The sequence below is a fragment of the Chlorocebus sabaeus genome, chromosome 16 (assembly GCF_047675955.1).
Source record: "Chlorocebus sabaeus isolate Y175 chromosome 16, mChlSab1.0.hap1, whole genome shotgun sequence".
Taxonomy (NCBI): domain Eukaryota; kingdom Metazoa; phylum Chordata; class Mammalia; order Primates; family Cercopithecidae; genus Chlorocebus; species Chlorocebus sabaeus.
In genome coordinates this window covers 60,218,980-60,237,037 of record NC_132919.1, presented here as the reverse complement: position 1 = coordinate 60,237,037, position 18,058 = coordinate 60,218,980, and the positions used below count along the sequence as shown (strand labels likewise).

General features: G+C 45.3%; 1 protein-coding gene across 3 annotated transcripts in view; it reads left to right on the top strand.

Moving 5' to 3' along the window:
- Window positions 1-18,058, top strand: part of PRKCA (protein kinase C alpha) — a 511,284-nt gene that overhangs the window by 144,671 nt on the left and 348,555 nt on the right. Inside the window, exon 1 of one of the 3 annotated variants that reach the window (XM_008012040.3) lies at window positions 15,271-15,367. The exons of the other annotated variants lie outside the window; for them this stretch is intronic. Within the exon in view, the coding sequence (XP_008010231.1) occupies window positions 15,283-15,367 (85 nt within the window). The 5' untranslated portion in view covers window positions 15,271-15,282. Of the gene's footprint in view, window positions 1-15,270; window positions 15,368-18,058 lie in introns of those variants that run through there. 3 annotated transcript variants of the gene reach the window in all.

Below are 18,058 nucleotides of genomic sequence, written 5' to 3'. Positions count from 1 at the left end.
ATGGGAGTGAAAACTGAGCTCTGCCCCACTCCAAATGGCATCCGGTATTCACATATCAAGGCTGGCTGGGAACAACTGATCCAGGCTGATCCTGACACTGGAGAGTCCAAGCACTGGAGGCCAGAGGCCATTCAGAAGAATTACCTCGGAGTAGAAGGCTTCCTGATGAGCAGTAAGGAGGAACCCCCCATTCTTAGGGCACAGGCCTAATGGAAACCATCCTGGGAGGAGAACATCTAATTAAGTCTGCCTCCTCAGATGACTCGAATAGTTGTGTGTGAAGAAATGCTAATCTCCTGGCCTTACCTGTGGCTGAGGAACCCGAGGTGATGCTCAGGACGGCTACAGTAGCCCGCAAGGCCTTGCTGTGTGTCCTGGGCTGTGAACAGTGCAGAAGTGCCCTGTCTGTCCCCATGATTTTGACAGAGGATGCCAGAGGCAGAAGTGCTGCTCTTTGGTGGTGTCCTTGGTGGTGTTTTAATCTGTCTACATTAGGGTTGGGTTCACTTTTTTTTTTTCCCCCCCTTTGAGACAGGATCTGGCTCTGGCTCTGTCATCCAGGCTGGAGTGCAATGGCACGATCTCGGCTCACTGCAACCTTTGCCTCCTGGGCTCAAGCCATCCTCCCACCTCAGCCTCCCAAGTAGCTGGGACTACAGGTGCATGCCACTACACCTGGCTAATTTTTGTATTTTCTGTAGAGACAGGGTTTCGCCATGTTGCCCAGGCTGGTCTCAAACTCCTGAGCTCAAGTGATCGTGCACCTCGGCCTCCCAAAGTGCTGGGATTACAGGCTTGATTCCAGCCGAAGTACCTGGCTCACTCTTTGAATTAGGAGTTAAGGTGGGCTTTTAGAACCCTGGGCTTTTAGAACCCTGGTCTTTTCTGTGATTTGAAATGTTGCCTCTGGGGAAGGTGCTGCTTTCTAGTTTTATGAAATGGTAGACTCTGTTCCCAACACACACACGCTCTCGCTCTCTCTCGCTCTCTCTCTCTCTCTCTCTCTCTCTCTCTCTCTCTCTCTCTCACTCACTCACTCACTCACTCACTCACTCCCACTCCCACTCCCACCTCTTGAGGAGATGACAGGAGCTGTGGAGACAGTTGTCCTTGGTGTGGCCAGCCTGGCTGTGGGACATGGGCCTTAAGGTACAGCATCCCCATTCACCTTCTCCAGCATGAAAACAGTTTTCTTCTTCCTAATCAGCCTTGCTCAAGAAATATGCCAGGCATTTCAATGTCTTCTGTCCAGACTCTGAAGGATACTCAGGCTACTTCTGTTTAAACGGGGCTTGTTTTTCATAAGCAGTTGCATCGTTGATGTGGCTATATTTAGACAGAGCCCCATCTAGATTGTGGTCAAAGGCTATGAATGCTGCCTCCACTGAGCACCAGGTGGGCTTGTACATTTTGGTGACTCGTTGCTGCTTGTGACCAGAAGGGTCTGCACCCTTAAACCCCTCCAAGGCAGCACTGCCCTGTTCAGTCTCATCTGTGACTCAACGTCAGGAAGCTGAGGACCCAGGTAGCCTGTGGGACTGAGGTGTGCTCCTGGGCTGCAGTGGAAGAGGATCTCGGGGCCCTAGTGATCTCCTAGATCTACAAAGCAAAGAGATAGCTTAGAGGAACAGAGGATTTGGTCAGGGTATGTGTGTGTTGGAGGGGTCGGGGGTGGTTATTTTCTTGCACTGAGTTCTGAGGATGAAAACTTCTAGCTTGTTTTGCTTTTTGTCACCCAGTGATTTCTAAAGACAGTACACTTGTGTGTTCAAATCCTTTCTCACAGCTGGAGAAGTTCACTGTTGACTCCCTTTCAATGTAAGGAGTAGTTTAGCGCAGTTCCAGAAATGCTTCGATATCAAGCCACCAAAAGACAGACTGTGAAGTCACTCCGAGTGTAAGCGCTCTCTGTATGTGGAGGGCCAGCTTTCTGAGAATGTTGTGGCAGGGACTTGAAAGTGTCAGTCATGTGTAGACAGGGAAGTGTCACACCCTTGAGATGTATATGGGATGGTGACAGAGTGGGAGGGGCCTTGGGGTGTTGAAAGAAGGGAGCGATTGTTGTAGTCCCAATTTGTTGTCCCCTGAGTCGCTCTTCCCTCATCCTCTTGCATGTGGCTTTGTCTGATCAGGGATGCCAGGCGAGTTCTGAGCCAGAGACTCATGGGGAGTCCTCTTGTGCAGCTGACATCTTCTGGAGGCACCTTCCTCACTCCCAACGGTGCGGGGCCTGAGTGCTTTCTGAGTAGCCGCCTTGGACCATGGGTTCAACAATTTGAATAGTAAAATGTGGGATGACATTTTCTTGCTAAAGCACAGCTTGACTGGGGGGATGAGTTGTTAAAAGAGCAGGGTGGTGGCATAGATGACAGGCGTTCCTAAAGCACTGAATTTAGAGATCTGGACCTGGACTGTGCTGCTGAATGTGTACACCTGGACTCAGTGTGACCAGCTCTAAGCTCCTTTGAGCTTCTTAAGAGTCTGTCATCAAAGGTGGTTTCCAACAGCCTCTATGGTCCCCTGGCCCTTTGTGCTCCGTCCCCACCTCCCCGCTCATTCCAGTTTCACCTGGGGCTACGCGGCCACCTCCTCACATCTAGGCTGTCCTCCTTCTGAGATGCTCTTTCTCTTTCTTGTTTACTGGACAGCTTGGTTAAGACCAAACTCGGGTACCCTGGGCATAACTAGGGACTCCCGTACCTCCTTTCCAGAGCTTCGTGTGTGGACCCTTTTTGTCGTGTAGTTATTTGGTTATTTTTCTGCCTCGGTCAGGCAGTGGGTATCGGCAGGTAAGGCTGCCTTGTTTACCTTGGTATCTATGAGCACTCAAAAGTGAATGGATTGAATGGAATTAAATCCTTGGAATTACACTAGGAAGCTTAGGTTCTTTAGAATGCAATCGTGGTGAAAGATGGCCAGTGTGTTCTGTTTATCTTGTGCCTTTTGTCCCCCTAACAAGTTGATTATCGTGCCGTTATTTTGTTTTGTTGATAGCATAGTGTGGACTTTGTGCTTCTAAACCTGAGGACAGTGTGGGTGATTAGTCATTTTTGTTACATTGCCGTCTGCCCTAATAAACATAGTATTGGAAAAACAAGATCTGTTAACGGGAATGATGAATTTTGCTGCCTCGGAGCTTGTTGAAAGCTGAAAGTTGGTTTCGGAAATCGAGACGCCTGATGGAAGTTTGTGTGTCATTTTGGCTGCATTAGGCTCTTCTTGATCCCTGTTAGGCTCGATGCCATTAAACTTTATGCGTAATGAGGGTGGCACGTTGCAGTGAACTCCCATCCTCCAGAGGCTTTTAAACTTTAGAAACCTGTGTATGTGCTGTGCCTACCCTTTATAGTATATATTAAAATAAAGTCACACAAAAATCCAAGTTTAGTGATTAAAATACATGGAAGCGCATAATTCACGTTATAAGGGAAGTGTCCTTTCAAAGGAATTCACCGTGGCTTTCCCTGACGCCTGACGTATGATATGATTTACACCAAATCAAAAAACATTCAGCAACATCACACATCCCTTTAAGCAATCAATGAAAATGCTCATCCAGTTTTACCCCTCAAAATGTGCTTTAGATAAGTGAGTCTAATGGTATCAAATAATATGCCTCTGTGGACAGCAATAAGTGAGATTCTGGCAAAAAAAAAAAAAAATGTAAAAGCTTTTTAGACTTATTGAATCTGTCAGTCTTGCTCAACTTTTTTTTGTAGTATTCCTAGTATTTTGAAGAGAGTAGGTCCAGCTTTGAAAATATCTGAACTTTAAAAAAAAAAAAAAAAAAAAAAAAAAAAGGTGGCCAGGTGAGGTGGCTCATGCCTGTAATCCTAGCACTTTGGAATGCTGAGGTGGGAGGAAAAGCAAAAAAAGTATGAGCTTTAAAGAGAGTGACTAGGTAGAGAGATTGAGGAATTTTTTGGTAACTCCTTAGCTATACTGCCTTTAAAAAAAAAAGTGTGTATATAAAGTAGCAAATAAGTGTAACCCTGCTCTTGTTTATATTCTTTGAATTGAACCTTGTTGCCCAACCAGTAGTACATCCTCAGCCTTTTTTCCTCTCCCCAGGTAACTCATCTTCACTACCCCTAGCACAGCACTAAATGCAAACCACACGTCCTTATCTGTGAGTCAGGTACAATTTAGTCTGGAGAAAAGGCCCCTGCGTCTGAAGCTGTTCGTTCTATGAGCCAAACATCAAGTGTTCAAGTCAGAGGGACTCACAGACAAGCACGGAGGGGCTGGCTTCTAGGGCTGAGGTTGTTGCTGTGATCGTTTTTGGGTGTGCACCTGCAGCGCCTGTGTAAAGGTGGGGACAGTCGTGGGAGAAGGAGTGAATTCTCCCACCGTTGTTGGATGGTAGCTGAATGGCCTCAGGTGTAGGCTTTTTTTTTTTTTTTTTTTTGGAGCTTCAGTTTGGAAGCAGCCTGTATTGTATGCATTGATTACTTTGAAGAAGTGATTTCTTATTTTGTTTCGTGTTCATTTTCAAGGAGGTATCCCTTGGGGAGTGGGTGTGTTTTTTTGTTTTGTTTTTTTAAAAAGCATTGTTTATAGCCATGACAGAATGTCATTGGAAAGAGTGGAGGCTTTGGAATTACATTTTTATCCCATACTAACTGGGTGACCTTTGACAAGATCGTTAACTCATACAGTCATCCCTTGACTGAGTGGAGTTCCTGTTTCATGCTGGGAATCACGCTGGGACCTCAAAGACCTCCTGTTCTGGAGAGAGGGATGCTCGTTGGGGGCCAGCAGAGCTAGGCTCACAGGACAGAGCAGGGATGCCCCAGCCAGTCTGCAAGAATTGGAACAGCTTGGTGGAAGAGGGACACAGTCCCTGTTAGTCACAGTCTCCTTGTCTGGAAGTAGGGGCGATGATACCACAGCGGGGTGGTGCTGAGTGCTAAGTAAAACAAGCTAGAAAGGCCTTCTGCAGAGTCTGATGAATGAATGTGGGTCCCCATCTGCGGTACCTGAAGACGACCATGTCCCACAGGTGTGTGGTCAGAGGGTGCGCAGTTCACAGGAGGCCTCCACAGTGAGGTGGGATGCAGGTAGAGAGAGAAGTCCCAGGAAAAAGGGAGGCAGGGGAGGAAACAGAAAGCTTGCAGTTGGAAGACGACCTCAGCACAGGTGCACTTTTTCTCTTGTGAATTAGTTATTACCAGGATGACTTTCATCCACACACTTAACACTGTCTTTGCAGGGACAGTTTTGGAGACGGGTAGGCGTCTGCTTTCACGGAAGGTGATTATCGCAAAAGCTGGTACCAGCTGATGCTGTTCTGATGTTTTGGTTGCGCAATCATGGGCCCCTGCACTGTAGTACATTTGTCTTCATAAGCTGTGCTGAATTATTTTTTTAAAACTGCTAACTGATATGACTGGTAAAACATTTTGGTTTTTAACTTTTGATGAAAATAGCACTGTTAGGAACTGTGATGCAGGGGTTTCCTGCTGAGTGAAGTTCTAGAATTTTGCTGAAAGTAATGTGACCTCCTCTGTGGATCTCACTCTGTCTCTCTGTTGTCTAAGATCATTGAGCGACTGGAAGAAAAGGAAGACTTGGTGTGTTTCTGATGATCTGTAAGAAATGATGAAGTAAATACGTTCTGTGGATCTCTGTTCTCTCCTTGAGTCTTCTATTAACCAAGTGATATCTTAATTGAAAATGATGAAATTTAGGAAATTAGACATTGCGGTTCATCTTAGAAGGGAACAAAGTATTCATGCTGGTCTGGTGAAGCCATATATTAAATCCTCTTAAAACTTAAACCGTGCCTTTTTTTTCAGATTTGATCTGTGTGTGGATATTCTAATGATTGAATATAATAGGAGTCCATTCTTCAATTTCAAAACTTAAAATACGGAGTTAGAATTTATTTATTTATTTATTTATTTACTTATTTATTTATTTATTTATTCATTTATTTCCTAAGACAGGTTCAGGGGAAGATGCTTTTTGATTATTATCACATTTTGGGATTTTGTTTTTGATAACATGCAGGCCATATATGAATGAAATTTTGCCATTTCACAGCATGGTATGAGCATCCGTTTCTTGTAATTAGAATATGTCTACAGGAGACGAGGGGTTTTAATTTTCATGTTGCAGCGAATGTCTGAGAGTTGACCAGGTATTTTGGAGTAGTAGTTGTACTTTGATTATATTTATGTTTGCTTTTCTGGTCAGGAGCCTAGATAAGGAAGCGCCCCCTATCGGGTCAGTGGAGCAGGGGGAGTGGGGTGAGAGATGGAGAGCAGGACGCCTGGGCAGGGAAGGATCTGTGGGTCTGCCTTCCTGTCCATGGCACTGCCCTCCAGTCACAGCTCCTGAGTCAAAGGCTCTGAAGCAAAGTTGTGTGATGAACCTTGGGTTTCCTGTACAGTTTGGCTAACTCTAGGGTGACCTCTAATAAAGATAAAGGCCAGGGGACAGAAATATCTTTCTTTTGCTCCTGGCAAATCCCATTTTGATTCTGTCTCAATCTAACTGTCCGGAAAATTGGATTGAAAGCAGGACACCGCCGGGAAGTAAATCAGATTAGGGCTTCCTCTGCCACAGCCTCCAGCAGACATTTCATTTTGCAGTGCGCTTCCATCATTTATATGAAGCCGTGCATGGCCCCTCCATGCAGCAGGGCGCGTCCAAGCTGACCCAGGGAACCGAGGCATTAGGTGACCCTCCAATTTGATTCATTGAAAATACTGCTGGTGGCTTTATTTTCTCCAGAGAACTGTCTGCACTTCTGTTGGGTGCCTATGATGACCTCATTGAAGTCTTCATCTTTTCCTCAGCCGATGTAGTGTTTGCTAAGGAGCCAGGCCTCAGATAGGAATGGAGAGCCCCAGAATCCAGGTGCAGCACAGGTGCTTCCAGAACCTTCTATTTGGCCCCTTTGGGAAAGGATCATCTGTTTTTGTGAGGCTTAACAGGAAGACAGAACTAGGGAAGACGCAGGGTGAGGAGGGAGAAGTGCAGCTGTGTATGGCAAGAATAAGGATCTGCCCAAATTTATCTTGGTGTGTGCTTCCAGAACCTTCTATTTGGTCCCTTCGGGAAAGGATCATCTGTTTTCGTGAGGCTTAACAGGAAGACAGAACTAGGAAAGAAGCAGGATGAGGAGGGAGACGTGCAGCTGTGTATAGCAAGAATAAGGATCTGCCCAAATTTATCTTGGGGTTTTTATTTCCTCTTGAAATGTTGTGCATTCCGAGAACCTCGAAGAGTGTTGCTGTCGCCTGATGGGAACCGACCCAGCTTGTTCCCATTGCACTGAAGCCTTCAGGAGTGGGGCCTCTGCACCTCTGATGAAAACGACATCCAGGAAACCCACCAGTGGGTTCCGGAGCTTCCTTTCTGCAGTGACTGTTTGGGTCACAAAACGTAACTAGACAAAAAAGTAGCTGGGCGTGGTGGTGGGCACCTGTAGTCCCAGCTACTCGGGAGGCTGAGGCAGGAGAATGGCGTGAACCTGGGAGGTGGAGCTTGTAGTGAGCTGAGATCACACCACTGTACTCCAGCCTGGGTGACAGAGCGAGACACCATCTCAAAAACAAACACATAACTAGAAATTATGAGGTTTATAAGGGCTGGTGTCTTAAACCGCAAGTGCCTATTTGAACCCCCATTGAGCTTGTAGAATTCAGATGTACTGCCTGTCACATTCAGCCACGTTTGTACAGTTGGTGGCATTTAGGAGTCCTGCCTGGAAGGCCAGGAGTATTTTTCCCCACAGTGGCTTAGGAAATGGAACAGAAAGCCCTCATTCCCCTCACTTCCCACTGGCAAGGTGGTCACAGATGTGGAAATATCCCAAGCTTGAAGCCACTGAAGATGGAGCTCATGACTTGAAACAGAGGCTCTGGGGTAAGGCAGGCACTGGGGACTTGAGGGAATCCCAGGAAAAGACTGGGAACCGGGAGCCACCTGCCCTCATAAGGATCCACAGTACCCTTTCCTTGGGTCCCGTGATCCTTTTTTTTTTTTTTTTGAGGGGGGATAGAGTCTTGCTGTGTCACCCAGGGTGGAGTGCAGTGGCTTGATCTCAGCTCACTGCAACCTCTGCCTCCTGGGTTCAAGCGATTCTCCTGCCTCAGCCTCCCAAGTAGCTGGGATTACAGGCGCCCACCACCATGCCTGGCTAATTTTTTGTGTTTTTAGTAGAGACGCGTTTCACCATGTTGGCCAGACTAGTCTTGAACTCCTGACCTCAGGCGATCCACCCACCTCAGCCTCCTGAAGTGCTGGGATTACAGATGTGAGCCACTGCACCCCACCCCCGTGATCTTTAGAGCTGCCCTGCTTGCCTCCCTTTGCACTGCCCTCGTCTGCTGTAGGTTGAATTGGTTGAAGAGCTGGGCATCAACTGGGGAGAAAAATCAGAGTAGGGCTTCCTAGGACTCTTCTGGTTGTTCTGACTAAAATTGGGTTTTACTCGGTTTTTCTGCCCCTGTTGTAAACATGTACATATTGTTTGAGATTTTAAGCGTGACCATTTAGCTAACACGCAAGTCAAAATACTTTGGGTTTTTTCAGATCCAGTAGCAGGGACATCCAGGCTTTTAAAGCTGTAGGATAGGATTTCTGTGTATTTGGGCTAAATTAATTTGTTTATTGATAACCTCAGTTGTTATCACGTGAAAACTGTCAGAATTGGATGTGAACCCAGTGCTTACGGAGACTTTATTTATGTCTGGCTTCCTTCTGAAAACAATTCCTCCTCATGCCCTAGTTTCATGTTGTGATTTTAGCAGAATTAATCTGAAATGACTCAAAATTATACAATTAATTGCATTCAGCTTCAATTACAGTCTGCTGACTGAACCAAGCCCACTGCCCTCTCTGGGCAGTCACTTGCACGTGGCAGCTTTGTAGGTGCTGAGGCCCTGTGGACTCCCTGGTCAGTGTGCTGGCTTCCTGGGGAAAGCATTTTGGGGTTGACAGTCCCAGGGGCCTAATGCCTCAGTTGCAGACAAATGCAGGCTGGACCTTGGGCTGCAAAAATGCCAGGTAACAGCAAAGACCATGGAGGCGAGTATCATGGACTTTGGGATAAATGATAAATCATTCTTTTCTTTTTTAGTAGAAAACCCAGATTTGGGTATTTAGGGTTGGAGAAGGCGGGATCTGGGTAGGTGTATTAGTCTGTTTTCATGCTGCTGATAAAGACATACCCGAAACTGGGCAATTTACAAAAGAAAGAGGTTTAATGGACTCACAGTTCCATGTGTCTGGGGAGGCCTCACAATCATGGCAGAAGGTGAAAGGCACATCCACATGGCAGCAGACAAGAGAAGAATGAGAGCCAAGTGAAACAGGTTTCCCTTTATAAACCATCAGATCTCATGAGACTTCTTCACTACCACGAGAACAGTCCACCATGATTCAATTAATTAAATCCCACCGGGTCCCTCCCACAGTGTGTGGGGATTATGGGAGGTACAATTCAAGGTGAGATTTGAGGGGGGAACACAGCCAAACTATATCAGTAGGTTTAAGGTTTGGAAGGGTGCCAGCCCCAGGGCAGAGAAGCTTCTACTGGAGATTCCTTTCTTTCTCCTTTTATCTCCATGCAATTGTGGGCCCTGGGGTGAGCCAGGTGAGGGCAGGTGCCTGACCACAGGATGGAAGGGCCGGCAGATGGTGGACCCAGGCAACAGTGGAGGGAAGGTGGGGGTTGAGGGGACACAGAGGCCTGAGAGAAACTGGGGATGGAGGGCCCTGTGGTCGACGCAGCTATAGGTCTTGACTTATTTTTCCCAGATGAAGAATATCTTTAAGTGCACATAATTGAGTCAGGGACTGCTTGTATTCAACTTGTGCTCCTTTGGAATGTTCTTATTCTCCCCACGAACTGACTTTCATTCACACCGTCTATTTGGCAATACATGACCGAATTTGGAGCCTAGTTCTTTTTGGCAAGAAAAGTTCATTAATTTTAGTTGGCTCCCCACATGCTTCACAAATGTGCTTGAAAAAATAAAGGGCCTCTTATCGCCACACAATTGCCACGAAATTGCCAGAAGTGCTGAGTGCTCACATGTAGAGGACGGCCATTTATGTTGGTGCTATGAGAAGAAAAGGTCCCCCGAAGTACTTTGAACTGGAGCTGCCAGGAAAATCATGTTAAATGCGGAAGCATCAGCGAACCCATAGGCTTTATGACCATTTATCTTTCCAAATTCCTAGGGATTATCTTCATCTCTTTTATTCTGTAAACACTGATTAACTTTCAAAGGTGATGAAAGTCTGGCAGAGTCAAACTTACTCATCCATCAACTTAGTGGACTTAGAGAAAAGGCCCTGGCATGGCATTTTGATTAACTGGGATCTTACCTGTGTGGGGTTTTCTTAATATCTAAGAACACAGGGGTGGGAAGAAACTTCAGTGCCTGCCTGCCTTCTGCTCTTTCCATTTTGTTATTTTTATTTATTTATTTATTTATTTATTTATTTATTTTTTGAGACAGAGTCTCGCTCTGTCACCCAGGCTGGAGTGCAGTGGCGTGATCTCAGCTCACTGTAAGCTCTGCCTCCCGGGTTCACGCCATTCTCCTGCCTCAGCCTCCCGATACCTGGGACCACAGGCACCTGCCACCACACCCAGCTAATTTTTTTTTTTTTTTTTTGTATTTTTTAGTAGAGATGGGGTTTCACTGTAGTAGCCAGGATGATCTCGATCTCCTGACCTTGTGATCCGCCCGCCTCGGCCTCCGAAAGTGCTGCGATTACAGGCGGCAGCCACTGCTCCCGGCCTGCTCTTTTCTTCATCTGTAAATGAACATCTGAGAAGGGAGTGAGAAGTTCATATCCACTCATTTATTTGCTCTCTCTCTCTTCTGATTTCTCTCTCTACTGGTTTGAAAAATGTCCCCTCAAAATTCTTGCTCATCCAGAACCTCACAATGTCACCTGATTTGCAAATAGCAGATATAAATAGTTAAGGTGGTGGTAGATTAGGAGAGATGCTAAATCCACTGACTGTTGTCTTCGTAAGAAGGCCAGGTGAAGACACAGAGCCACACAGGAGGAAGGCCACAAGGTGCTGGAGGCAGAGATTGGAAAGCTGCATCTACAAGCCGAGGAATGCCAAGAATTGCCAGGAGCCACGAGGAGCTAGGAGTGAGAGATGAGGAACAGATTCTTTCTCAGAGCTTCCACAAGGAACCAGCCCCGCCAATGCCTTGATTCCAGAGTTTTGTCCTCCAGTAGCAATTCTGAGAATAGATTCCTGTTCTGAGTTAACCCAGCTTGTGGTACTTTGCTGGGGCAGCCCTGGGAAATGAGTAAACTGTGCTTCTGAGGTGTCTTTGTTCCCTTTTTAATTCCAGGTACATACTGCTGCTCATTCTAAATTTCCTCTTGTCCAACCCAAGTTTAGAGCCATAAGTGGCCTGTTCTAAGTTTTCTTCCCATCCAAGGCTCTGTAAGAGGCCACGGCCCAAACCAAGGGTTTGGAATAGTCAAAGTTTCTGCCCAGATATGATGCCCAGGTGTTCTCAGCCATGGGTTTGGGGATGATGGATCCCTAAAAATCGTGAACATCTAGACTTTAACATTGTCATCCACTGTGCTGGCTTCCAGCCACAGGTTCTGTGCTGCTTCCAGCTCCCTTCTCTGCTGTTGGAGATTATTTGGGACTGACCGTGAGGCCAAGTGAATGAAATAGATGGCAGAAAAGACAAAGGCCAAAAAATCCCCTGCACCTACTGGCTTCCCAGACAGTGTCCAAGGAATGAAATAGCTTGAGCCCTGGGCCACACCATATTTCTGTCTTGCCTGTAGCTGTTTTGTTAAGGAGCCTGAACTAGCCTTGGAGGAACAGCTTTCAATGCTACAAGGGAAGCACAGAGTGGGGATAGCTGATGGGAGTTGTTTCAGTGGTTTAGGCTGACTTGGTGATTCTAGGCATGCCTGAGGCTGGTGGCTTGCTTCTTCATCTGTACGTGAATGTGTGAGTAGGGAGTGAGAGGTTCATGTAAACCTCATGTTGTAGGCCCAGCTGTGTGGCCATGGGAGGGTGTTTGGCATGACTCGGGTGGAAAACTTTTTTGCCTACACTTATCATGCCAGAGCAATTTAATATTTCAGTAAGTATTTAAGGGATGGACTCATTTTGGAGTCGTCTTCTTGGCCTGTATTCTGACCAGCGTTTTGGGTATTTGTCCAAGAGAACTTCTGAGTTCTTAACTGAGTATTCTGGGCCTATGGGAGTCAGGAGAATAGCACGTTTGTACCTTTGCTGAAGGTAGGAGCTACCTTGGCGTTTGGGGTGAAGAGATGTGTGGGGTTTCTCAGTGTAGGGGATGGTCGTGGAGCCTGGGAGACCTAGATGGCTCAGTTCTTCTAATTCGTCGAGCTTTGGTGCATCCCTCTCTTGGGGTGATGATCATGGTGCCACCTCAGAGGGCTGTTGACGATGTGAGATGCACATAGAGCACAGCATCTGGCTCGCTGTGAGCTCTCTGGCGAAGTTAGCCATTGAGATAGTTTGGCTGTGTCTCCACCCAAATCTCATCTTGAACTGTAGTTCCCATAATCCACATGTGGAAAGGACCTGGTGGAAGGTAATTGAACCATGGGGGTGGTTACCTCCATGCTGTTCTTGTGATAGTGAGTTCTCATGAGATCTGATGGTTTTATAAGGGGCCTTTCCCACCCTTCACTCTGCACTTCTCCTTGCTGCCAGCATGTGAAGAAGGACATGTTTGCTTCCCCTTCCATCATGATTGTGAGTTTCCTGAGGCCTCATCAGCTCTGCGGAACTGCGAGTCAGTTAAACCTCTTTCTTTAATAAATGACCCAATCTCAGGTATGTCTTTATTAGCAGCGCGAGAACGGACTAATACAGCCATGATCACTAGCTGAGTATGCTGCTGGGGTCACCTGCCATACTCCTGTAGACCTCAGTCTTTACAGAGCAGAAAAATGAAGCCTGATATCCCCAAGGGCTCTTTTTGTATATCAGAATCTCCGTCATCTCCCACCTGTCAAACTGGTTTGGAGCAAGCAGCCTGACATAAGGAGTGTGACCTTCACAAAGTCATGTTGTGAAAGTAGCAGTTTCCAAAACTAGGCAGTGTAAGTGAGAGCTCGAAACCACTTAGTGGATGAGGGTATACTGATTTTAACTTTGAAAAGTGGAGATATTATCGGAACATGAAAGGAAGCCTGTTCTGCAGAATCAGCCAGTGAGGCATCCCTTCTATGGTCAGGATCTTGTAGTTGCTATGTCAATTAATCTGCTTTTCTATTTAGGCCATTGAAATAAAATTATATCTAAAACCTTGAAGTAAGGTACAAAAAAGTCTACAACTTCCTGGAACACAGCCTAGACTCTGGAGTTCAACAAAGATGGAGCACTGGAAACAGGGGTCTTAAGATCCCTCAATAGATTATGCAACACTGCTAGGGTGCCTTGAAGATCCTTTCAGGTTCTTCTTCTTCTTTTTTTTTTTTTCCTCTTTATTTTCCTTTTTTTTTTTTTTTTTGAGACAGAGTTTCTATCCTGTCGTCCAGGCTGGAGTGCAGTGGTGCACTCTCAGCTCACTACAACCTCCACCTGCTGGGCTCAAGCAATCCTCCTGCCTCAGCCTCCCATGTAACTGAGACTACAGGTGTGCACCACCATGCCAAGCTAATTTTTGTATTTTTAGTAGAGATGGGGTTTCACCATGTTGGTCAGGTTGGTCTCGAACTTCTGAGCTCAGGTGATCTGCCCGCCTCAGCCTTCCAAACTGCTGGGATTACAGGCATGAGCCACCGCGCCCGGCCCCTTTCAGAATCTTCTGAGAATTGTCTTATCGTAATATTCCTTACACGTTTGGTTACCGACTTTCCCAGTACATCATTGGAGAAAGCAAAGGGAAAAGGGGTCAGAATCTTCTGAGAATTGTCTTATCGTAATATTCCTTACACGTTTGGTTACCGACTTTCCCAGTACATCATTGGAGAAAGCAAAGGGAAAAGGGGGAAGGAGAGAAGTAACATTTGTTAAATGCTGACTGTGTGCCAACCACTTGACATGATGCATGTTATCCTCATTTTACAGATAGGGATGTAGAGGCTGGGGGAGGTAAAGTAACTTGATTGAGTTTACACTGCTATGAAGTAGTGGGAGTTGGGATTTGAACCACTAAGGAGCACATCTAGGTTATTGTAAGCAAATAGCGGGATAATGGTTGAGCACACTGGCTCACACCTGTTATCCTAACACTTTGGGAGATTGAGGTGGGCAGATTGCTTGAGCCCAGGAATTCAAGTCCAGCCTGGGTCATCTGGCAAAACCCTGTCTCAAAAAACAAAAACAAAAACAAAAACAAAAACAAAAATTAGCTGCAAGTGGTGGTATATACCTGAAGTCCCAGCTACTCAGGAGGCTGAGGCAGGAGGATCAATTGAGCCTGGAAAGTTGAGGCTGCAGTGAGCCATGATTGTGCTACTGCGCTCCAGCCTGGATGACAGAACAACAATAACAACAACAAAACACAACACATGAAGAATACTCACCAAAAGATCAAATTAGCTTCTCTGCCTCCATTGAAGAAGGTAAGAAAGTATATACCAGAAATCCCTCAGAAATATTAATGGTTAGAATTATTTTTAAAGTTTTGTAAGTGCAGGGCAAATTGCTATTTTCTGGAAAATTTTTCTGGAGGAACACCTTGCTCTCTAAAGGGGCCAGATAAATGAGATTCTGCTTGATTTTAGTGCTAACTTGTACGTCCAGCTCTTCCTTGTTGTTATTAAGCAGCAAAGAGAGACAGATGGTTGCAGACTGGGAGGCTTTTCTCTTTATCTTTACTGTATTTATAGATCTGACTCCATCGGGGGTGCTTTTAAGTAAGTAATTATTTGGGGGCATTGTTGCTCTTTTTAGTTCAGTGCGTTAAGTATCACTCTCTACCTGCTTCCTGACCTCTATATTTTTATTTTTATTTTTTTGTACTTCCCAGTGAGAAGGGATGTGGCCTCCCAGCTGGCGTTTGTCAGGGGTACCTGGCACATGTGCAGGAAGGGCCACATCAGCAGGCCTTGAGTAATCCATCCGCAGTCTCGAAGGATGAATCATTCATGAAAGCAGTTTTCCATCCCGCTCACTGGATGCAAGCCTTTCTTGCAAAGCTGATTTTTTTTTTTTTTTTTTTTTTTTTTTTCAAAATTAACCTTTGCTTTCTGCTTGTTGCCCACACAGTGTTTGAAATAGGAAGCCCACAGAGTTGTATTGTTTTTTTCTAAGTAAGTCTAACGGACTGGGCACTTGTAACTTCAGTTATGATGCAAGGTATTGAATTCTACCTACGAAATCTATGGAGGTCGTTGCCTGTGGACTCAGAAGTGCCTAGCAGAGTTGAATGTGGTACGTGGGCTGTGTGTGTATGTACGTATTTTTGGTCCATATGGCTGAAGTCGTGGTTCTTACTATTACTCTATGATTATGTATTTTTAAAATATAGCTCCTTGAGATTTTAACTAGTTTTAAAACTCAAAGTATGTGAAAGGGTTTGCATTTGATAGAGGGGGGAAAAGGGCCTACTTAATATCCAGGGTTGATAAGCTAAGGCATGCCACCCCTTCTACATCCACCCCTTTCATCCTTTACCCCCATTTCTCACACTACTTTTTTGGTGTTTTGTGCATTTTAATTTTTTCTGAATTGCAGCAGTGCAGACAGGGAGAAGAACTAAAATCAGTATAGCTGGTCTCTGCTGCTCATGACGTTTTAGTGGGATAAAACCTTGTCTTGCCCTCCTAGTTGGAGAAGCAGCTGAATTGCACCCTTGAATGTTGCTGGGTTTTGTGCCAACCTGCCAGCTGCTGGGGCAGACCAGCAGCTCGAGTGTCTCCTTTGCTGCAGAAGCAGAACTGCATCCCCATTATTTGACAGGCGGGAAATGGTGAGGTTAGCAAAGCAGGGACCGAAGACTTCAGGTGTCCCAGCTCCTACCCCAGAGGTTGGTTGCAGACACAGGTTTGTAAAACATCAGTATGTGGAGCCACCTTCTCTGAGGTTGTCTTGTTGTCTTGATATGTCTGTTTCTTCCTTAGAAAAGCACGTCCCAGATGGGCATGATGGTTCACGCCTGTAATCCCAGCACTTTGGGAGGTTGAGGCGGGTGGGTCATTTGAGCCCAGGAGTTGGAGACCAGCCTGGGCGGCAAGGCAAAACCCCATCTCTACAAAAAATATAAAGATTAGCCGGGTGTGATAGCACACACTTGGAGTTCCAGCTACTCAGGGGACTGAGGCAGGAGGATTGCTTGAGCCCAGGAGCTCAAGGCTGCAGTGAGCCATATTTACGTCACTGCACCCCAGGCTGGGTGAAAAAGTGAGACCCTATCTCAAAAAAAAAAGAAAAGAAAATCACATCCCAATACTTTTAAACGTTCATGTGCCAGATTTAATATTCAAGTTGCTAACATGTTATCTGTATGTAAAAAAAAAATGTTCTTCTAACCAGACTTCTTCCAGACTTGTTTTGATCAGTCTCAACCGGCATATGTCATTGGCACATTTAAGCACAGGTATGTAATTATTAGTAATAGTGAGATGTTCTACAGTGGAGTGCCCATGGCACCTGAGATGTGGTGAACAGTTTCAAATATCCTTCATTTTCTGGTATTCAAAAATGAGGAAATGACCTCAAATTTCAGTGCTATGATAATTCCCCTAGTTATCTCCTAATTCTGTGCTCAGTTTTTGATGCAGCAATTGAAGCACAGAGAGCTCCCATGCTAGGCAAAAATGCTATAACATTTTCTGGGGAAATGTATCCAAAGATCAATCTGTAATAGAAAAACAGTATTCACTGGGCACTTAGGTTTATATTATGATAGCAGATACTTGAGAACTTTCTCAGAGTAGAAGCATTCTGTGGGTTTCATGGTGGCCTATAAGTTAATTGGCAGCTGGAGTGTGAAATAATTGCCCCCCCGAGATAATGGGTGTATAATGAGGAGACTGGGGTTCCTAACTGTCGAGCATGCTTCTATGGTATGTCATTGAGGTGTTTCCTGTTTCCATGAACAGTGTCTAGTTTTTTCTTTTTTGACCCTCTATTTTCATCACTGCTCAGATGAGACCCTGGTTGTGGGCAGAGGGCGTATGATACATTCTCTTAAACGTCGGGTCTGCTTCCCTCTGTTTAAACTCAAGTTGGACGGACAAGTCCCTTCACTGAATGGAAGCTGGCTGGCACTCTGCGGTTTCTGAGATCAGCGCACAAAGCCAAACCCAGTTGGTCAATAACAGCTTTTTCCTCATTGTTTTATGTTTCGAATGAAGCAGCTCCTATCTTGTAGTACACAAAGGGGAAATATGAGGCTGGAAAGCAACATAGGATTCTTCATTCCAGACAGCAGCCAGTGGGCCCACTGATTAAGTGATGGTTGTGCTTAATGAGAGAAGAAAAAAGACATCTAATAGCTAAAGTTTGCCTAAACGTAATCATTACTTCCCGTGCAGCAATTCCATTTTTCCAATACTTGAATGTCTTATTATATAAGAAAGCAAGGTACTTATTTATTTTTACAACCTTATCTCTAGTTTCTGTGAACGTTTTCATGATATAAATTTGTTTCTTTCTCAAAATAGATAAAAGACACCAACCGTCTTTTTTAATCTACTGAAGCACATGAATAGTGCTCATGTCCATTTTAGGATACTTCTTTTGTAAGCTATGATATAGGTCTTTCCCACCAATGGTGGCAGCTTCTGTAGAGGCAATTTACAAAAACACGAGCACCCCTACCTCCCACCTACGGTTTTTGCTTTCTATAAAAGTGTTGAGTATGTCATAGCTAAGTGGAATGAAACGTCCTCCTCCAGAGAAGAAGAATCTCTTACTAAAAGTAGCCCAGAAGTTTACTGTTGGTGCTTAGAAAATAATTGAAGGATGTGGAAGAAGAATTACAAAGACATGCACACACATGCACTTGCACACATACAAACACACACACACACACACGTTTATGAGTCACTGACTGGCAATCATAATAAATTATTTCCCCAAAATCAATTTTAAGCCTGCAGACTCCAGAGAGGTTGCCTC